Source organism: Pelophylax lessonae, assembly GCF_965119305.1.
Source record: "Pelophylax lessonae genome assembly, chromosome: 5".
NCBI lineage: Eukaryota > Metazoa > Chordata > Amphibia > Anura > Ranidae > Pelophylax > Pelophylax lessonae.
This window is the reverse complement of record NC_138772.1, coordinates 26,090,479-26,114,138: the sequence shown is the minus strand read 5'-3', so window position 1 is coordinate 26,114,138 and position 23,660 is coordinate 26,090,479. Positions and strand designations below refer to the sequence as shown.

Here is a 23,660-nt window from a genome sequence, read left to right as displayed (position 1 = left end):
TTAACCAATATATCCATTCCCATCCCAGCAAGACTAAATATATAAAAGCTTTTAGGCTTGCTCTTTCTGCACAAGTGTTATGAAAACCATCCAGGGCTGACTAATTTTCAGTTTTTGGAAAATCGGATGCATCTAAATTTTCAAATTATGATTTGTCCCACGTTTTCTATTTCTCCCATCAAACTCCATTATAATAAACCTGAAGAAAAATATAGATAAAAAGAGCAAAGAGACAACACAGAAAAATTAAAATTGAATAAAAGAAACTTTATTGGCTCAGGTAAGCTCACATCATTTTTAGGTAAAATGAAAAGGAAATCCTGACAGATATTTATCAGTTATTTCTACAGTCACAACTAGAAGGTGTAGAACAGAAGAGGAACTCCTCCAGCTATATAGGGAAACATAGAAGTGTCCATTATTCTGGGTCTTCAGGATGGACATGAAATTTGATGATGGACTTTACTATTCCTTCTGTCGGGTTTACTTGCAGACATCCGGCTATGGAGTCACCGGGTCACCATAGACCTCCAACTCGCACAGGGTCAGACATTCCTCGCGCCCCGGGATCACCACGCTGACATATAGACCCTCCATTCCATTGCAGCAGTAAGTTGTTGTAGGATTAATAACATCGCAGATATTCCCGCACCTGTGGAGGACAAATGAGGACCAACACAATGATACAGAAACTTCCAAACTGCAACATGGGGAGATTTAAGGGGCCCAAAGAAAAAATGCATTGCTATGTGGCCTAATAAAGCACAAAAATGTACAACAACTAGAAATAAGCAGTGTGGTTTCTGTGGGACTGACTTAGTATTGCTGGTAACCACTTAGCCCCAAAAGGTTTTTCCCCCTTAATGACCAGGCCTTTTTTTGCGATTTGCACTGCGTTATTTTAACTGACAATTGCACGGTCGTACGACACTGTACCCAAAAAAAAATTGATGTCCTTTTTTCCCCACAAATAGAGCTTTCTTTTGGTGGCATTTGATCACCTCTGCGATTTTTATTGTTTGCGCTATAAATGAGAAAAGAGCGACAATTCTGGAAAAAAACAATATTTTTTATTTTCTGCTATATAACATTCCCAATATAAAAAAAATTAAAAATAAAACTTTTTCATCATTTTAGGCCAATTTGTATTCTGCTACTTGTTTTTGGTTAAAAAAAATCCCAACAAGTGCGATATGTCACTGCGTTACTTTAACTGACAATTGCACGGTCGTGCAACGCTGTATCCAAATAAAATTGATCGCCTTTTTTTCCCCACAAATAGAGCTTTCTTTTTGTGGTATTTGATCACCTGTGTGGTTTTTATTTTTTGTGCTATAAACAAAAAAAATACAGTTTTGAAAAAAAAAAACAATATTTTTTACTTTCTGCTACAAAACATATCCAATAAAAAAATGTAAAAATCGAATTTCTTCATCAATTTAGGCCAATATGTATTCTGCTACATATTTTTGGTAAAAAGAAATCCCAATAAGCGTATATTGGTTGGTTTGCGCAAAAATGATCACGTCTACATAGATTTATGGAATTTTTACTTTTTTATTTTTTTTTCTAGTAATGGCGGTGATTAGCAATTTTTAATGGGACTGCGACATTGCGGCGGACAAATCTGACACTAAGGGCCTAATGCACTGTACCGCTATTTTGCCTTCGCCAGCCTTTTGGCGCTATGGCGAATTTTAACGTTTGAAATCGTAATTCACTGTACTGCCGGCGGAAAATAATGCCTAATGTCAAATTCACTAAGATCCAATAACGTCAGGGCGAGAGTTAAAAACAGGCCAGCTAAAAGCTTGACTGTTTTTTCCAAAAACATTGTTTAAGAACCCAAAAAAGCACAAAGGACTGTGGGAGCTGGGGTATATCATTTGGAGATCATTGGCTTTTAAACTGTGTCAAAAAGTGAAATACAAAGAGAGATTTCTTCAAAAGTGTAAATTACAAAACTAGCTCCTGAAGTCCAGAGCTGGGAGAGGACACATGTGCGCATGCTCAACGCCAACCTTGCCTAAAATGTTTTACGTTTTTCAAAATGTTAGCCCGCGATATAGTGAATTGGCATGTCAAAATCGCGTTTTCGACCATGTAAACTGGCGATCACTGGCGAAAGAGATAAAGTTGCATGTTGTCACTGCACACAGTTCATACTCCTAACAATTGCTAGGCAACAAATCTTAATTGTGTAAATATGAATGTATACCAAGCAATATGAACACCCCCCCAAATTGAGAACTATCTTATTTTCACCATACATATATGTATTTGTCTAAAGACATATGGATTTATATATATATATATATATTCATAGGTGTGCGCAGCCTATTGCATTAGGGTGTGCACCCCAAAGTTTAAATACACATGCATGTGTTTGCCTACATGTATATGGCCCCGGTACACTACTCTCCCTGCTGGCAAAGTGAAATAGAAGTGTGTGGCACTTCTGTTATGGCAGAGCAGGTCCGAGGGAGATCTTTCCCATCTCCTCACTGGCAAACAGAGCGATAATGCTAATGTGCCCTAGGTGATTAGGGTGTGCCCAGGCACACCCGGCACACCCTGTGCGCACGCCTATGTATATATTAACATTTTATAATTTAAACTACAACGTTCTGGGGTTCACATACACATGCCCAACCCTTTGCATCTTTGCACATTTTGTAGTGCAGCTGCACCCCCTAACTGTATTTTTTGGAACATTTTGTCCAAATAGAAATATATATATAGCTCTCAATATATATATTTCTATATATATAGCCAGAACTATATCGATAGATAGATAGATAGATAGATAGATAGATAGATAGATAGATAGATAGATAGATAGATAGATAGATAGATAGATAGATAGATAGATAGATAGATAGATAGATAGATAGATAGATAGATAGATAGATAGATAGATAGATAGATAGATAGATAGATAGATAGATAGATAGATAGATAGATAGATAGATAGATAGATAGATAGATAGATAGATAGATAGATCAATATTTTTTTTTTGTTTATTATTTGGGGGGGTTTCCATGAAGAGTTTGGGGATGCAAATGCCTGTGTCCTAAACAATGTCAAAACTATTGATGGTAACATTTTGTGGGGTGTGTGTGTGTTTGTGTGTGTATGTGTATATGTGTAAATACATACATACACACATACATACATACATACATACACACATACATACATATATATATAGATCTATTTGTATTTTATTTTCAATTTTTTGATGTTTATATATATGAACAAAAACATTATATACACATATATAGATATAGATATATTTATATATTCAATTTTTTTTGATGTTTCAATAGTTTTGATAGTTCCATATATATGTCATTTCTTTTGGTATATACAGTGTATATATATATATGCAACTGTTTTGGCAACCACAATAAAGTTCCCGGGTGTTCAGATATAGCTCTCTCTCGCCAATTGCCATTTCAGATCTACTGAGCATGCTCAAAGACTTTGCCATATTCGGCAATTTGTAGATAAACCACGCATGCTACAAACCTTTGCAATTGATCCCTGTTAGCACATCCCACTCTAAATTGCAGTTGCACTTGTGTTGCTTTTAGTCCAGGACACTCACAGTTAATTGGTCTGCTGGGTGTTCCCTTTACTGGGTGTGTGTTGTCTGAGCTATTTTATAAAAAGCTGTGAGACATCATGGATGTCTTGGGCTGCAAAAAGGTCCAATATGTTTTTTTTTTTTTGGGGGGTGTTGGCTGCGTTGCCTGTCATGTCTAATGACACATACCACAGGGCTGTATTTGGGGGAATGAATACTTGACCCTCTGTAGAGGTTTGTTATTTTTGGTAAAATTGTGTTTTGTATTGTCAATCTGTACATGTATATTAATCTTACTGTCTCTTTGTTCATGTATGTTTTATGTATTTACTATTGCTGTACTTGTAAGTAGTTTATTTGCGAAAATATCTCAAGCTATTATTGCTTGAGGCTTGTATACTGTCTTAAAAAATTGTCATATCTAAATAGTTTTAGCTGTGCACTGTGCTTTGAATAATTATTGATGGTGGTGGTGTTTAAAATGTCTGCTAAACTAATTTATTATGTGTTCAATAAAACTGATTTATGGTCTACCCAAATGTTTATTTTTATTTTTCTATGTATTCAATGATATTGTGTCTGTTAGATGCGTTTGGTGTAATGTACATCTGTATCTTGGACATGCATTGTGTATTTTGCAATTGTTTCCGCTTGATCGCAAACTTGCGTTCGCATACAGGGTGCACGCAAGCTCACATTCGCAAATTGGGGAAACTTGAAACGACATTGTGAGAAGGTGCACAGGTTTCAGGAAGCTGTACAGCTCCTCTCAGAATCCGGAGAACCATGGCTCCTTCCCTGTACACTGCAGAGGTGGTGGCGTTTATCTGCAAGGTAGGCTGTGTGTGTGAAAATGTACACATAAGAATGTGGGATGTCTCTCAGTTAGGGATATATATATATATATATATATATATATATATATATATAATGTGTATATATGATGTACAGTGCCTTGCAAAAGTATTTGGCCCCCTTGAACTTTGCGACCTTTTGCCACATTTCAGGATTCAAACCTAAAGATATAAAACTGTAATTTTTTGTGAAGAATCAACAACAAGTGGGACACAATCATGAAGTGGAACGAAATTTATTGGATATTTCAAACTTATTTAACAAATAAAAAACTGAAAAAGTTAATACTTTGTAGCGCCACCTTTTGCTGTGATTACAGCTGTAAGTCGCTTGGGGTATTTCTCTATCAGTTTTTCACATCGAGAGACTGAAATGTTTGCCCATTCCTCCTTGCAAAACAGCTCAAGCTCAGTGAGGTTCGATGGAGAGCGTTTGTGAACAGCAGTTTTCAGTTCTTTCCACAGATTCTCAATTGGATTCAGGTCTGGACTTTGACTTGGCCATTCTAACACCTGGATATGTTTATTTGTGAACCATTCCATTGTAGATTTTGCTTTATGTTTTGGATTATTGTCTTGTTGGAAGACAAATCTCCGTCCCAGTCTCAGGTCTTTTGCAGACTCCATCAGGTTTTCTATCAGAATGGTCCTGTATTTGGTTCCATCCATCTTCCCATCAATTTTAACCATCTTCCCTGTCCCTGCTGAAGAAAAGCAGGCCCAAACCATGATGCTGCCACCACCATGTTTGACAGTGGGGATGGTGTGTTCAGGGTGATGAGCTGTGTTGCTTTTACGCCAAATGTAACGTTTTGCATTGTTGCCAAAAAGTTTGATTTTGGTTTCATCTGACCAGAGCACCTTCTTCCACATGTTTGGCGTGTCTCCCAGGTGGCTTGTGGCAAACTTTAAATGACACTTTTTATGGATATCTTTAAGAAATGGCTTTCTTTTTGCCACTCTTCCATAAAGGCCAGATTTGTGCAGTATACGACTGATTGTTGTCCTATGGACAGAGTCTCCCACCTCAGCTGTAGATCTCTGCAGTTCATCCAGAGTGATCATGGGCCTCTTGGCTGCATCTCTGATCAGTCTTCTCCTTGTATGAGCTGAAAGTTTAGAGGGACGGCCAGGTCTTCGTAGATTTGCAGTGGTCTGATACTCCTTCCATTTCAAAATTATCGCTTGCACAGTGCTCCTTGGGATGTTTAAAGCTTGGGAAATATTTTTGTATCCAAATCTGGCTTTAAACTTCTCCAACAGTATCTCGGACCTGCCTGGTGTGTTCCTTGTTCTTCATGATGCTCTCTGCGCTTTAAACGGACCTCTGAGACTATCACAATGCAGTTGCATTCATACGGAGACTTGATTACACACAGGTGGATTCTATTTATCATCATTAGTAATTTAGATCAACATTGGATCATTCAGTGATCCTCACTGAACTTCTGGAGAGAGTTTGCTGCACTCAAAGTAAAGGGGCTGAATAACTTTTCACGCCCCATTTTTCAGTTTTTTATTTGTTAACAAAGTTTGAAATATCAAATAAATTCTTTTCCACTTCATGATTGTGTCCCACTTGTTGTTGATTCTTCACAAAAAATTACAGTTTTATATTTTTATGTTTGAAGCCTGAAATGTGGCAAAAGGTCGCAAAGTTCAAGGGGGCCAAAGACTTTCGCAAGGCACTGTATATATATATATAATGTGTGTGTGTGTGTGTGTGTGTGTATGTGTATATATATATATATGTATGTGTATATATATATATATATATGTGTATTGTGACAGGAAGTCAGGTAAATCTGTGGGTGTTGTCACAGACGGGAGATACATTTCTGCCTTGTTTAGACAATTCACCAATTACTATCAGGTGTCGGCTGCGGAGGTAGCCAGAAAGGTTTAAGGACGTTGGAAAGCTTCAGCTATTCAGAATGAGGCAATTAAGGCTTCTATAAGTTATCCAGAGGATGACTACTGATTGCTGCATCCTGAGGCTTTTTGCGTTAAGGAGAGCAGTGAGCTGAGAAAGACTTCTGAAGGTGAGGTGGTGCTGACTTTTTCTGTGTGAAAAGAAAAACAAATACACTATTGGTTTACTGCTGTATGACCAGCAGTGTCCAGCAGTGTCTGCCAAGCAGTAGGTTGTGACAGACTCCATAGGTAGGTTCCTGTGTTGTTAAGGTAGATGCCCCAAGTGGCCAGGGTTTATTTTATGTTTTGTTTGATTTATGCTGTTTGGATGCTTGCACTTGTTTCCAGCAAATTGGAAGAATAAACCATAGACCGTTGTTTTCAACCACTCCTCGGCTGTCTCTCTGTGTAGCGAACCCACCCAAGGGGTCACCCACACCCGCTACCAAGCCAACCCCTTACAGTGTATGTATGTGTATATATATATATATATATATATATGTGTGTGTGTATATGTATATATATATATGTATATGTATGTGTATGTATATGTATATATGTATATGTATATTGTTAGACTTTCAGTACGAAATAGAAATACATTATTATTATTACAGGTCAAGAATTGTGAACTTTGAGGCCTCAATTGACCTTGTTACAGTTTGAGCAAAACCCATTCAGTTTGAAACACACATTGCGTCCATTGTTGAGATGGCTTTATTTACATGTACTTTGAGATGAGAAGCTATGTCATCTGCCCAAAGAGGTAATTGTGTTTGACAAACTTTTGAATACAATGCTTGGAATGACAGGTAACTAAATTGCTTATCACAGATGGAACGGCCTTTAGGGGGGAAGGTTTACATAAGACATTCTTTCCCTAGTCATGAAACAAGAAAAGCCAGAGGGATCATAAAATTTTATGTGCTGGCCATTATACGTTTGTATCACACAGTGGGCGAAACTCAAATTCAGGATAACACCTGTGTTCAACCATCCACCAGCAGATAAACTATTGTCTAAACCCTGAGAAAACAAACAAAACTGCCTGGACAAAGACTAGAATTGGTAATACATTCCCATACACTTACATGGGTCAAGATTGTGTCATACAGACAATTGTCCATTGAAAATTAAATGATATAAAAGAGACAGACTGATGAGGAATATATCTTCAAATGAATTTCATATAATCATAAGCTGACACAACATCTCTGCCCCATCATATACAAAAGGTGTTATGGAACTATGATGTTATGACAATCTCCTATTGAGAAATACATTATATCATATAGTAGTGTCAAATGGTCAGAAATTTCGCCCATATTTTATAATCCAGTCCCAAATCATGAATGTACTGTTGTTAACATAATAACCCCTTAAGGGATAATATTCTGATCGGAAATAACCCATGTGTAGAAAAGTCTACATATACAAGCTGTTATGTATCAATATATATATAACTGTATATGTATCTATATAATTCTTACTGCTACTAAATGTAAAGTATATGGGTAAATCAGCAATTTCCAATCAATATATATATATTGTATTAGTAATATTCTTAATTCAATGGTATTACCAGGTCCAATCTTTACTTCATGGTGGATATTAGATGGACATGTATAGAGGATGAGAGCATGGATAAATTATTATGTTGTTTTATAATAGTCTTAAATGGAGAAATCTTATTTAATTTTAATATACTGGTTGACCAAGAGGTGTCACCCTATGACATCACCAGTTAATGAATAAGATGTTCCAACCAATGATGATCATGTTACTCCCTCTGGGTTTAACTTATGGTAATTTTAATAGTCCTTTGTTCTATACCATATAAAAGCCCAGATGAGAGAGACACAAGGGACATCACATTTTGCCCAATATACATCACACTTACAACATACACACTACTACAACCATGCACAGACTCATCTACACAGACGCCATCTTGGTCCACCATGTATCTGAACCTTTGAGGGACGCCAAACGAAGCTCCTCCCTAATTGGCCACCATCTTGGAAATGCAGCCATCTTAAGGAACCTGGTAACTACCATTCTAAACTAGCGGCCATTTTAAATATGGTAATTATGCCTTGCTGTTATTTGATTATTATTCAATATTGTTTATGTACTTCCTTAAATGTTTTACATTTCATATTTAAAGGGTAACGAAAGTACAATCCCAGCCGTATAAACCATATGTAGATTTTTCTCTAAAGAGATGATTTTTGTTTTTATAACATTTTTTAATATCAGATTAAGCACATTATTTGCGATTTTACGTCTTCCGTTTTGCATGGCTTATTCTCACTTCATCTGCAGTGGAATGACTTTCGGCCGTGTGATTCGCAGACAATTGTGGTCTGATTATATAGAACATTCATTTATGGTTCATACTACATCTGGGAAAAACGTAATCTTGTTTTATTTTACTTTCATCGTTTAGCTAAATATCACATTGCATTTATCGTTTTAAGTCTGTATTTTATGTAAGGTTACCTCTTTATGTCACTCAAGTATGATCATTTATGGTGAAAATATGTCTTGCGAATAAATATTCTTATATATATATATATATATATATATATATATTCCCTACTGTAGACTGTTTCACTAAGATTGGTATATGCTTTTAAAAATAAATTAATCGATAAAAAAAGAACTCGGGAAAATTGCGTGGTATACTATGAGTGTCTGAACAAAATTGATTGGGTTTTTCTTAGTTATTAACAGAGATGTATAGTAACGAAGTAGAACTACTTAAGTACTGTACTTAAGTACCGAAATGCGGTACTTTCCTAGAGTAGAATTTTTTTCTCCTACTTCTACTTTTACTTCACTACATTTTTTCGATGATTTCGATACTTCTACTCAAGTATTTTTTTTTGTGCTGCATAGTTACTCGTTACTTTTAAAAAAAATACCACTGCCAGAACAGTAGATGGCAGGTTGCATAAAGCTCAAAAAAATGTGTATAATGTAATTTGTAAATCAGCGCATACGAAAATAAAGGCTGTGTATAATAAAAGCTGCTATACCAAATCTTTCCAATAAAAAGAAAATATGAAACAAACAAATAAATGGTGCTACAGCGCTTAAAGTGCATCAAGAAACTAACAAACACAGGTTAATCATTTGAATAAATCATTTGAAATAATAAAAACCAATATGATGGGGGGGGGCGTGGCCGGATGAGGAACATGGCGAACGTCTAGGAGAAGAGCTCCGCCGGCTCCTTGCAATAATCCACCGCAATCCTCTCTCTATCCCCTCTCTAGAGGAGAATCCGCCACTCACATCAACTACCCTAACCCCTGGGGACCAGATAAACCTAAAATTTACAGCGAAAAAGCCGCCGAACACAGCCATCCAGCCGCGGCCTACTCGCAGGAAAAGCCTCGGCCTTTCCTAAAGAAGTATCCGGCCGCATCCGCTCTCCATCCCCTCTCCAGAGGACAATCTACCCTCAATACCGCCCACTCTATCACCCAGGGGACCTGATCAGTAAAAATTTGCAGAGTAGGCTGGAAGCGGACTGGAGAGGAGCGCCGCCGATCGCATAGCTAATCCGCGGCAATCCTCTCTAAATACGGACCTTAGCAGTGCATCTTTGCCCCATCCAGCCTCTCAGGACACTGGGGGACACGATCATCCTATTATTTTCAAAATCGAGCCACCAGGAGTGGATTTACAATCGCGGCCTATTTAGGCCTAAGGCAATCCACCATAATCTTGCTGCCGGACATCATCCTGAGCCCCATCACTCGCCCCAGCTGCCCTATGGGAGCATAGGTATCGGCCGATGCCTATATTTTGCGGGGTTGATTACAAAAGAGGGGTTTGAGCAGGATCGGCAAGAGAGGACCATCGCCTACCTTACTCCCCAATCTGCAGCCATCCGGCTCCCAGGATCACCTGGGTGGAGAGTCGGTGTACCCACAGCTAATCTGATCCTCCCTGGAACCTTCATCCTGCTTTTTGGTCCGAAATACACGCTGCAGGGAGGCAGACAGGTTTGAGGCCTAGCAGACACTGCATCCAGGACTTTTCCTAAAGGGACAATCCATATATCACGGTGGACTGGGTAGGCACTGAATTCTTCACTTTTTGCCATCCTTCACTTGCTCAAGCCCAGCCTATCCTGCTTTCTGCCTCAGCTACAATCTATCCTAAACAGTGGATCCCTCTCTCCTCAATCCACTTTTACAATTTGCCTTCCTGATCTCATTCAATATCATTTCTGAGCAAGCAGAAATTCTGACAAGCTTCACCCTGAGAGATCATAACGTCCTCACAGACTTACCTATGCCTCTAAATTGCATTCCAAATAAATGAATTACAATCGATGAAACATAAGTGATATCTTCTCAGTGCGCATGCGCGGAGCAACGGAGATGGCCGCTTAGCTCAGAGGCTCCGTCTCGCCCCAGACCATCCGGCCCCATACAGCCACATTGAGCAGCGCAGCCGACACAGGACCCCACCATCCAACTCGGGGCACACCAAGGATCAGTTCTATGGCCTCGGGGACGGTCCGCAGGGATCTCTCCCGCAACCCAGGCTTCGGAGCGGAGGCTCCAGGCCTACACAAGATGGCGCCGCCCGCGCCGGAGGATCGAGATCCCGGGACGGAGGGGATGGAGGACAGCGACGGAGGGGGTCTCCCAACCCCCCATGCACTCCCGGAAGGCGCAGTGAGTACCAGCATCATCGCGGTCCCATCCCCTGCCTCCACAGAGTCGCTCATCAGGCACACCCTAGGGGATTTACTCCACACCCCAGTCCGAGGCCTACAGTGCAGCCCCTCAGTATCCAGCCTCTCTGAGCTTACTCCCCCTGCTCACTCTTTGGACTTTCATGCTATGATGTCGGCCTTCTCTAAGATGCTGTCTGATGGCTTAGCGCAGACAGCAAGCCAAATCACACACACCATTCAAGCAGACCTACAAAACCTGGGTTCCAGAATTGAAATCATGGAGTCCAAGATGGACCAAACAGTCTCCAGGACGAACCAAAACACTGACCGCATTCAGGATCTAACAAATCGCCTGGAAACCGCCATTTCCAAAATTGATGACCTTGAAAATCGCTCACGGCGTTACAACTTTCGCATTAGAGGATTGCCTGAAGCAGTTCAGGATGTCCATGACGCTGTCCAAGGATTTATTGCCTCCCTGATTCCCAACATCCCAGCACATAGGCTGGAGTTAGACAGGGCACACAGGGCCCTTCAAGCACCCCGGACGGATAATCTCCCCAGGGACATTGTGGTAAAGCCACACTTTTATAAAGTGAAGGAAGAAGTCATGCGACTGGCCAGGTCCTCTGATCGTCTGGAAATTCAAGGACACCCGGTCCAAATATTCGCGGACTTATCGCCCCTGACGATCCAGAAAAGGCGTTCTCTTAAACCGCTTCTACATGCTTTAACCCAAAAGGCAATCAAGTACTGGTGGTCGTTCCCATTTCGTCTTTCTTTCGCCTACAAGAGTAAGACACTTGGTTTCTCTAGCATTCAGGAAGGCGAAAAACTCCTTCTACAATTGGGCATCATCTCCCTGGAACTTTCACGTTCTACATCCCCAGCTCCAGCTGGCCCATCCAAAAGGCCTTCTCCAGCCAGCCCCATTGCCCAGGCGTGGGTGAAGAAGCAATCTAAGCGATCCAAGGACTCGCATGTCACCTGAACTGCTTTCCAGACCCTTTTTTTTGTGTTCCAAATTTTTCTTCCACCTCCTCTCTCTGAGAAATGTTTTCATTTTTTTTTTTTTCTCAGATAGGGGACTCCTTGGACTCTTTTTTGAACTCTGTTCCCAGTTAATTTCAGGCCTGGGATCAGGCCGGGTGTGTTAAGTTGGTTAAATTCTTGCTATCTGTTGCTATTTTTTTTTTTTTTTTTTTACAGGTTGGCCGTACATTGAAATCTTGCTGTACGGCTCTTTTCTTGCTCGATATCCCCCATACCTCATCCTTGCGGTGGGAGTCAAATTTTTGCTTTGGGGGGTTGGTGGACGAGCTAGGGGTCACATGGTTTTGTTGGCTGACGCCCGTTGGGTTGGTATAGCCTCTGCCCGGGTCCTTCCACCACCTCCCAGAGGAAGTAGAGGGATTCATCACTCCTTGATTCATCATCCGGAATGACATACATGTTTGGAGGGTGGGGGGTTTGGGTCAGATGGTTGGCCCTGGTTCTCACCACAATGTTGTATTTAAGTTTATGTTCGTTATCATAGCATTTGGGTTGGGGCCGGGTAGGTCTGGGGCGCGAGCTTTGCGCCTCCCTCTGACCCCGTCCAGTGTAATATGCCCTGGGCGGCGTCAGACGTCTGTCTGCAACTTTCGCGGACAGGTAACTTTTGCTTGTCTCATGGTCTGGGCCTAGGCGGGCCTGGCCCGGACCTGGGGGGGGAGGGGGCTCCCCTGGCTTACATGCCTCAGGGGCCTCTGGGTTGGTCTTCCTCTTCCCCGTCTCTTTCTCTTCTTCTTTGCCTTTCTCTCTCTTATCTGTCTGCTTTCTCTTCAGATGCTGGAGTGGACTCTGTCTCCTCTTCAGACGGTGGGTGGACTGCTGTGATGGTGCTCCGGTTCCTCCGACTTCCCGAACTCCTCGGAACTTCAGGTGGGTCCTTCTTTGGCGTTATAGCTCCTCTCTGGATTTATGGCGGTTAGTAAACCATCTCTGGCTCCTCTAAAAATTGCATCGCACAATGTTCAGGGGATGAATTCCCCAGTTAAGAGACGGAAATATTTTCAACATGCACACTCCCAAAAATTTGAAGTGCTCCTGCTCCAGGAAACCCACTTCCCTGATACTTATTTGCCTAAATTCATACACTCCAAATTTCCACAGTTCTTCCTGGCTAACGCAGCTAATAAGACAAAAGGGGTTGGCATTTTCTTTTCTAAACACTTGGGCTTCTCCCCCACATCAGAAGTTAGAGACCCGGAAGGGAGATACATTCTGGTGTCAGGGACAATGGAGGGGATTTCCTACACGTTTGTGTCCTACTATGCCCCCAATCAGGGACAGGCTAGGTTTTTCACCAGAATGTGGGCGAAGCTTGAACCGTATTTAACGGGTACCTTGATAGTTGGGGGTGACTCCAACATGTCTTTTGATAAGATGTTGGACAAGTCCAGCCCTAGGCGCCCTAGGGTCTTGGGGCCACCCAAACGTGGTCTCACCATCGCTAAGCAACTTAACTCACTGGGTCTGATAGACATATGGCGGGAACTCAACCCTTCCTCCAGGGAATACACACATTTCTCTGCCCCTCATGGCACATTTGCCAGGATTGACCACATTTTCTTGTCATCCGCTGAGGTCCCTCTGGCCGTTAAAGCGAATATTAGGGAATCGCCTCTTTCGGATCACTCCGTGGTCATCTTGGACCTCCTGTCCCCTAGATCACGGGATGGGGTGCGCAGGTGGCATCTGAACGAATCTTTGCTCAGTAATCCCTCTCTCTGCAATATGCTGGAAAAAGACATTACTGAATACTTTCATTTGAACGCTCAAAGCGGGGTCACACCAGAAACCGTGTGGGCTGCTCATAAGGCTGTCATGCGGGGTAAGCTTATCCAGCTGGCGGCGAAACTTAAGCGGGAAAATCAAATTGATATAGCTAAACTGGAGAAGGAATTCCGGGAAGTGTCTAGGGCACATAAGAAAAAACCAACTCTAGCGTCGCGACAGTGTTTGGAAGCGGGTCGTCTGGCCCTGAACATGGCTCTTACCACCCGGGCAGAGAAAAGTTTACGTTGGTCCTCTGCACAGTTCTATTACCAAACCGACAAAATAGGACCCCGGCTAGCTGCTAAACTTTCCCCCAGGCCCAGATCCTATGCTTTTTCCAAAATTAAGACTTCGGATGGATCCATGACTCAGAACCCATAAAAAATTATGACCGCTTTTCACAAATTCTACTCTCAGTTGTACACTCCTAGTGAGGGAGCGACCATCCAGGGCAGGACGGCCTTCCTGGATGGCCTGGCATTACCTAGTATTTCCGAGGCTCATATGAAATCCATGGAATCCCCCATCTCGGAGCTAGAAATCTTAGAGGTAATTAAGCATTTGAAAAAAGGTTCAGCCCCCGGGCCTGATGGGTTTTCCTCGGGTTATTACAAAGCGTTTGGTCCAGTGCTTGCCCCGCATTTGGCGCGTTTTTTTAATTCCCTTAGGCAGGAACAGCAATTAGAGGCTTCGGCCAATACCGCATACATTTCGGTTATCCCGAAGCCGGGCAAGGATACTTCTGACGTTAAAAATTATAGACCAATCTCACTGATTAATAACGATTTAAAAATTATGACGAAAATATTGGCCAATAGGTTGGCGGATTTTATAGGCCGTTATATTCACAAAGATCAGGTGGGGTTCATGCCGGGGAGGCAGGGACCTGACCAGATCCGAAGGGCTGTGGACATCATTTCTCTTCTGGGGGCCCCCTGGGATGGAGGGAGACCCCAACAGGGTTTCCTCCTTTCCTTGGACCTCCAGAAGGCCTTTGACATGGTTGAATGGCCGTATGTGTTTGATGTCTTGAGCAGGTGGGGTTTTGGCCCCTCTTTCCTAAACGCCTTAAGAGCCCTCTACTCTTCTCCTATTGCGCACGTGAAACTGCAGGGCCACTATTCGGACGCGTTTCCGATACACAGGGGGACCAGACAGGGCTGTCCACTGTCCCCCCTCATTTTTGCGGTGGCCATCGAAACGCTGGCTATAGCAATCAGAAGCCATCCTGATATTAAAGGGATTTCGTGCGGGGGTAGAGAACACAAGTGCGCATTGTTCGCTGATGACCTTCTTCTTTTCCTCTCGAGACCGCTCATTACTAGTCCCAATCTTCTCCGACTGTTGAATGAGTTTGGGAAAATCTCAGGCCTCCAGGTAAATCTCTCTAAGTCAATAGCCTTGAACGTCAGTCTCCCGCAATCAATGTTGCAGACCCTCCGGGAAAATTTCCGTTCTCCTGGGCCACCACCTCTATCCCGTACCTGGGGGTCAATTTGACCGCCTCCATCTCCTCTTTGAACCAAGCCAACTACCCGCCTCTGTTCGCTAAATTGTCTACCGATATGGAACTTTGGGCCAGAGGGAACATTTCCTGGTTGGGAAGAGTTCATTCTGTTAAAATGAACCTTCTCCCCAGGATATTGTACCTTTTTAGATCACTCCCGATACAGATAACTAAAGGAAAATTGCAGAGTCTTCAATCCAAGATGGTTCAGTTTATTTGGGGCACCAGAGGTCCCCGACTCCCGCGGAGGGTCCTCTTCAGAAGCCGCTTACAGGGGGGCCTAGGGGTCCCCCTGCTTTGGAGATACTACCAGGCAGCCCAACTGGCACAATTCTCGGTGGTATATGCTATGGGGGGCAGACCGGATTGGGTTGATATGGAACGACAATCGGTCCCTAATCACACCATAGATTACTTGGTTTGGGCTCCTCCAAGTAGGAGACCTCCTGTATTGGCACCTTCCCTCTCTCACTCATTAGCGCTGTGCGATAGACTATATACACATCCTACACTTATCTCGGCTCACAAACCCCTGACACATATTTTTAACAATCCGGACTTTGTTCCGGGACTAAACATAAGGGCTTTTCGATGGAGGACCAACAAGGGACTATTCAGGATAGGACACTTCCTCTCACCTCAGGGCCCCTTGTCAGTCGCACACTGTACGAGTAAGCTTGATATGCCTTCCTCAGAAAAATTTAGGTTGCACCAGATTAGACATTTCCTATCATCTATGGTCGCAGGTTCAGATGTTGAACCCCGGGCCACTTCATATGAATGCTGGTGTGCACAAGCTCAAGTCCAGAGGGGAGGTATTTCGTTGATTTACAGGGCTTTGATCGACTCGCCTGACAAGCCCGGTTACGCCCTTTCCTGGGAAAGGGATCTGGAGCTATCGTGGGAACCGGACACCTGGAACTCCATTTTCCGGAGGGCTTTTAAAGGTATCTTGAATATGTCTCTAGTTGAAGCTAATGTTAAGATTATTACGCGTTGGTACCTTGTTCCCACCCGTCTAGCCAGAATGTACCCGGGGACTGATCCTCTTTGCTTTCGCGAGTGCGGACATCAGGGTTCCTTGCTCCATATTTGGTGGGAATGCCCGCGTATCCGTAGTTTTTGGAATAAATTGTTTAGTCTGATCCGCAAAGTTACTGGGCTTCCGGCTCCCAGGACCCCGGAAGTAGCGCTGCTTCTTGGCTCTGGTGTAAAAGGGCCCAGAACCAGTTTGAAGCTCATGCATTTCATGTTGTTGGGGGGGAAGCTTACCTTGTTCGGGCTTGGAAGTCCCCCTCGGTCTCAATGGGGGCGACCAAACGCAAAATCTCTTGGATCATGACCCAGGAGAAGATGGTCAGCATCTTCCGTGACAAGCAAGCGGAATTTGAAGCAGTATGGGAACCCTGGCGTCTGTACATCTCACCTCCCTCATCCTAATTGTCTGTGTTTTGTATTTTCTCCACCCGATCCCTTCTTGCATCCACTCCAGCATCTCCATCCTTTCTCCTATCCCCTTTCTCTTCTTGTGTTCTTTCCTTCTTTTCCTTTCCTTTTCTTCCTTTCGGATATTCCATACTTCCTCCTTTCTTGTGGCTTATAGGGTATCTACCTCTCTCAGGACCTATATCTTCAGAGGGTGATTATATGCAACCCCAGTTCATAAGATTCAGGGGGGGGTTCCCCTTCCTGGTTTACAGAGGGCGTTTGTAACTTACATGGAGGTCCACGGTTATATTTTTCTGTGCTTTGCTTGCGGGCTGGGATTCTGTTCTGATCCTCAGACGTTTTAGTAATACTGTTTTAGTAACCATGCCTATCTCGTATTGCATTGTTGCCATTGTTTTCATTACAAAGTCCCTTCCCGAGTGGGCTCTGTATATGACACATTGTATACCTTTCTTATGCAATATTTCCTGAGATTGTATGTTATTAATCTACATATGTCTTACAAAATAAAAAACATTTGCAAGTAAAAAAATATTATAAAAAAAAAAAAAAACAATATGATGTTCAAACTTTTGACTTCTTTCTTTAATAACTACATAACACAGTACTTGTACTTCTACTTTCAGTACTTGAGTAGAATTTTTTTTTCAAAACTACTGGTACTTTTTACTTTTAGTACTTAAGTAGCAAATTTTTTGAAAAAAACTACTTGCAATACTTAAGTAAAAAAAATGTTGAATACTTTAGTACTTCTACTTAAGTAACTTTTTCTGTGAGCACTTCCACTTCTACTCAAGTCACTTTTTGATCGAGCACTTGTACTTTTACTCTAGTAGAAATTTCGAGTACTTTATACAAGTCTGGTTATTAAATCATTTGCCGTAATCGGCTGGAAGCACTGCGTCATAATTCTATTGATAGTTCAGACATCGCCTTTTAGTAATAAATTTAAAATAATCAGAATAATATTCTCGAACGTATAAAACGCACAACAATATGTATGTATATGTATATATTTATATTATAATATGTATATATTTTCGAACTAAAAAAACAAGCTAAATATTGAGCTTAAAAAATATATATCTATATAAACACAAATTTATTCACCCTTTTCAACATTATATTAGAAAAATATATATGAGAAGTAAACAAATTAGATAAATATATAGATATACATACATAAACACTGCAAGCTCTTGTGGTCTACATGTATTTATGAGTTTCACGATCATAAGATGGCTGAGCACATGTCTATCACTGCAAACACAGCAGCTAATTCGTTCACCTGTGATGTATATGAGTTAATTAGAAAACCTGGCCTGTTCATGTCTCCGAAGGATTGGAGTTAAGAAACACTCCAAAAAAACAGGCTATTAGTCAGGGTTCACATGATAGCAATGCGGGAACACTGCGAATCTACGGCGTGTTATTGGATTGCATTCACAGCACAGGCAGTTCACACTGCCATATGTGAATTGCTGGGGGTGTCAATTCCAAATTAGCGACACCCCCAATCAGATTGCATATCGCAGTGGGATCTGACAGTTCGCACATGAATCGGATGGCACTGGTGTGAACCACTATGCGATCCAATTCTGCTGTGGACCACAAAAAGGGTCCTGTGTGATTTCACTGTGATTGCATTGTGAATTCAGCCAGACAAACTGTATGGCTGAATTTGCACCACACAGACATTGCATGTGATTTTATGAGCATTGTGCTCCAAATCACATGCAATGTCTGTTATCGCAATAGTGTGAACCGGCACTAATAGCTGCTCCAACGTCTCCCCCATGTAGTGGAGGAGCCTTTTTCTCAGTTGGAGCAACTTGAGTCACTCTGATTAGAACGGTTCCATTGCACACAATGGAGTGCCACTTGTCAGACGACTAAGTCATCAGACAAGTCACCCCAGTGTGAACCGGGTGTCAAGACTAGGGATGATCGAACTTTTCAAAAGTTCGATTCGGCCAGAACATCCGAACTTCCCGAAAGTTTGGCCCGGATTTCAGAACCCCATTGAAATCAATGGGACCCGATCTTCAGTAATCAAAAAACACAATTTTTAAGCCCTACAACCCAATAAATGCCCCTAAAAAGTGCCTAGGGTTCTGGGCCATACCCCAGGGACTATTAATCACACAAAAAAAAGTTCTTAAAAATTGTCATTTTTGATAGAGAGACAATTATTGAAAAAATTTAAAAAAAATCAAAAAAAAAAAAAAAAAAAAAATCTTTGGATTTAGTATCTGGGGGGTCTAAAAAGTGTACCTGTGAAGTTTCAGCTCTGTAGCATGTCCAGAACCATAAAAAAAAGATTGTTTGTATTAGGTCATTTATAGAACAGGATAGTGGCTTTTCACACCTTGCCGGTTTAGTAGCAAGCGTTTTTTTGGGCATTTTTTGAGGTCTTTTGAGGCAGGCAAAACATCTGAACTTGTGTATACGGGTATATATATATACACACATACTTATATGTATATATACACCTAGACATATATAGGTGTGATAGTAGCCAAAATATATGCTTGCTCTAATGAAATAATTAACACTAATATGGTTACGCTCCTATCACACCTATATATGTGTAAGTGTAAAATACAAATAAGTATGTGTGTATATATACCACTATACACAAGTTCAGATGTTTTGCCTGCCTCCAAAGAACCCCAAAAAATGCCCAAAAAAATGCTAGCGCCAAAAAAAAAAAAACGCCCAGGTGTGTTGTTGCATTCATTTTTTGGGGGTTTTTGGAGGCAGGCAAAACATCTGAACTTGTGTATAGTGGTATATATACACACATACTTATATGTATTTTACACTTACACATATATAGGTGTTATAGGAGCGGAGCCATATTAGTGTTAATTATTTCATTAGCGCAAGCATATATTTCTGCTACTATCACACCTATATATGTCTAGGTGTATATATACATATAAGTATGTGTGTATATATACCCGTATACACAAGTTCAGATGTTTTGCCTGCCTCCAAAGAACCCAAAAAAATGCCCAAAAAAACGCTAGCGCCAAAAAAAAAAAAAAAACGCCCAGGTGTGTTGTTGCAGGCATTTTTTGGGGGTTTTTGGAGGCAGGCAACACATCTGAACTTGTGTATATGGGTATATATACACACATACTTATATGTATATATACACCTAGACATATATAGGTGTGATAGTAGCAGAAATATATATTTGCGCTAATGAAATCATTTACACTAATATGGCTCCGCTCCTATAACACCTATATATGTGTAAGTGTAAAATACATATAAGTATGTGTGTATATATACCACTATACACAAGTTCAGATGTTTTGCCTGCCTCCAAAAACCCCCAAAAAATGCCTGCAACAACATACCTGGGCATTTTTTTTGGCGCTAGCGTTATTTTGGACATTTTTTTGGGTTCCTTGGAGGCAGGCAAAACATCTGAACTTCTGTATAGAGGTGTGTATATATATATATATATATATATATATATATATATATATATATATATATATATATATATATATACACACACACACGTATATGTATTTTACACATACACATATATAGGTGTGAATGGAGCGTAACTATATTGGTGTTAATTATTTCATTAGCGCAAGTAGTGTTTTCTGCTCCTTTTACACCTATATATGTGCAGGTGTATATATACATACATGGGTGTGTATATATACCCCCTATACACATGTTCAGATGTCATGCCTGACTCCAAACATGTCCTCAAAAAATCCCTATAAACGCCTGCAGCCAAAAAGCAAGCTGACCGGCGAGAAGCCATATTACTGCACCGAATGTGACTTCAGAGAAACTATCTTTTCTCTATAGCGGTCACCCTGATATGGAAGGGTTTGGTCATCCTGCCATAGCAGTCAGTGTCAGTTCACCCTACACTACATTACGGTTACCCTGGCACTTAACACTTTCCCTATAGAAACTAAATTTTTGCATCTAACTAAAGTGTAAAAGAGCACCCTAACTACACTAGATATCCCTTTCCTCACACTAATAATTGCTAAATGACACTTTTAAAGTAAAATTAACAGAACTGCTTCCACTCTCTTCCATGTCCCTGAATTACAATGCTAGGAATTTGGCGGGGGCTATCTTATATACTGGGGGGCCTATTTACTAATGATTGGCCTAGGGACCCCCTAGTCACTCCAATCACATTCCTAGCATTCTCCTGCCCCCTCAATTGGCTTTTGCTAATGGTTCTGGTACAATCATGGGCTTTTAAAGCACATTTCCTGGCCCATTGCATTTTGGTCGGTTCTGGTTGCCGAATTCCGAACTTTTTCAGCAAAAAGTTCTAAATTCAGCCGAACCTCGAACAGTCAATGTTCGGGTCGAACCCATGGTTGACCCGAACCGTTCGATCATACCTAGTCAAGACATCATTTGGTTTTCAAATAATGTCTGTGTGTTTGTTTAGAAAATTACGTGTTATCTTTAACATGTGTGACAAAACATTGCACAGGTAAAGATTACAATATGTACATTCAAATCTTTGCATAAATGATTTCTGGTTTGTGTAAGTTGTGGCAAAATGTGTCATTTCACTCCTGATGTAGAAAAGAATGAAAGAAAAACTCAAGATAGCGTGCAGTAAGATGTAATTGTCATGATGAAATGGCTAATCCTTTGATGTCATTTTACAGGAGTGGTACTGCTTGTGGTTGTAGCTGGTAGAAACCCACCTTCATGGACTCCACTCGTCTTCATTTGTGGACAGTGGATATTTTGGGAGGCACAAGCCCAGAACTGGCCTCGATCACCAACATGAACACCCTGGCACATCAGAAGTGGCTTGGAAGCTGAACAGCAACCTGGCCATGCCTGTCCTCTATGAGCTGGTAGAGGTGCAGCATTGCTTCTCGACTCTGCATGAAATTGCTCAAGATATCCGAGTCCTGCACCAGTCTCTGCTGTTACACAGGGGAGAATGACAGGCGGCATTGTCTACATTAGCCGCCTGCCTTTTTCCCTTCACAGTAGACGATCGTGAGTCACACGCGTGGACTTGTTAGGGAACGAGCCAGGGCGGTAGCGCGCCTCCGGCGGCGCGCGCTTGCCCGCTATTGGCTCACAGGCTAGTGACGTACCCATACGTCACTTTGCCTGGCCGGGGCTGACCGCAGTATATGTACTTGCGGCGGTCGGCAAGCAGTTAAACCATCAGAATCAAATACGTTTCTCTTGGTCTTATCAGACCACAAGACATGATTCCAGTAATCCATGTCCTTAGTCTGCTTGTCTTTAGCAAACTGTTTGCGGGCTTTGTTGTGCATCATCTTTAGAAGAGGCTTCCTTCTGGGACAACAGCCATGATGACCAATTTGATGCAGTGTGCAGCGTATGGTCTGAGCACTGACAGGCTGACCCCCCCACCCCTTCAACCTCTGCAGCAATTCTGGCAGCACTCATTAGTCTATTTCCCAAAGACAACCTCTGAATATGACGCTGAGCACGTGCACTCAACTTCTTTGGTCGACCATGGCGAGGCCTGTTCTGAGTGGAATCTGTCCTGTTAAATCTCTGTATGGTCTTGCCCACCATGTGGCAGCTCAGTTTCAGGGTCGTTGCAATCTTCTTATAGCCTATGCCCTCTTTATGTAGTGCAAAAAATCTTTTTTTCAGATCCTCAGAGAGTTCTTTGCCATGAGGTGCCATGTTGAACTTCCAGTGACCAGTATGAGAGAGTAACAGCGATAACACCGAATTTAACACACGTTCTTCCCATTCACACCTTAGACCTTGTAACACTAACGAGTCACATGACACTGGGGAGGGAAAATGGCTAATTGGCCCCAATTTGGACGTTTTCACTTAGGGGTGTACTCACTTTTGTTGCCTGCGGTTTAGAAATTAATGGCTGTGTGTTGAGTTAATTTTCACTGTTATACAAGCTGTACACTCACTACTTTACATTGTAGCAAAGTGTCATTTCTTCAGTGTTGTCACATGAAAAGATAAAATAAAATATTTACAAAAATGTGGGGGGGGGGCTCACTTTTGTGAGATACTGAATATTATATTGCCAAAAATATTGGGACACCTGCCTTTACACGCACATGAAACTTATTGGCATCCCAGTCTTAGTCCTTAGGGTTCAATATTGAGTTGGCACAACCTTTGCAGCTATAAGAGCTTTAACTCTTCTGGGAAGAATGTCCACAAGGTTTAGGAGTTCATCTATGAGAATGTTTGACCGTTCTTACAGAAGTGCATTTGTAAGGTTATGCACTGATGTTGGACTAAAAGGCCTGGCTCGCAGTCTCCACTCTAATTCATCCCAAAGTTGTTCTATAGGGTTGAGGTCAGGACTCTGTGCAGGCCAGTCAACTTCCTTCACCACAAGCTCACTCATCCATGTCTTTATGGACCTTGCTTTGTGCACTGGTCCCAATCATTTGGTGGAGGAGTTATTATGGTGTGGGGTTGTTTTTCAGGGGTTGGGTTTGGCCCCTTAGTTCCAGTGAAGGGAACTCTTAAGGCGTCAGCATACCAAGATATTTTGGACAATTTCATGCTCCCAACTTTGTGGGAACAGTTTGGGGGTGACCCCTTCCTATTCTAACATAACTGGGTACCAGTGCACAAAGTAAGATCCATAAAGACATGGATGAGGGAGTTTGGGGTGGAGGAACGTGAGGTGAGGTGATTATGACCACCTTGTCTACAACATGAGGCAAGGTGGATTTGGAAATTGGTGGCAAAAAACCAATGACAGTTTAAGTTTTTCTCCTTTTTTTTTTCCCTGATTTTTTTTTTTTTTTTGAAAGAGAGAAATACAAGTACATAAATGTATTATT

The 23,660-nt window shown here is 41.6% G+C and overlaps 1 protein-coding gene across 1 annotated transcript in view; it reads right to left on the bottom strand.

Moving 5' to 3' along the window:
* Positions 1-501: 501 nt before the first annotated feature.
* Positions 502-23,660, bottom strand: part of LOC309555556 (pentraxin fusion protein-like) — a gene marked incomplete at its 3' end in the record, with an annotated part of 59,873 nt that continues 36,714 nt past the window's right edge. Inside the window, exon 3 of the mRNA XM_082257619.1 lies at positions 502-652. Coding sequence (XP_082113745.1) covers positions 502-652 — 151 coding nt within the window. The remainder of the gene's footprint in view (positions 653-23,660) is intronic.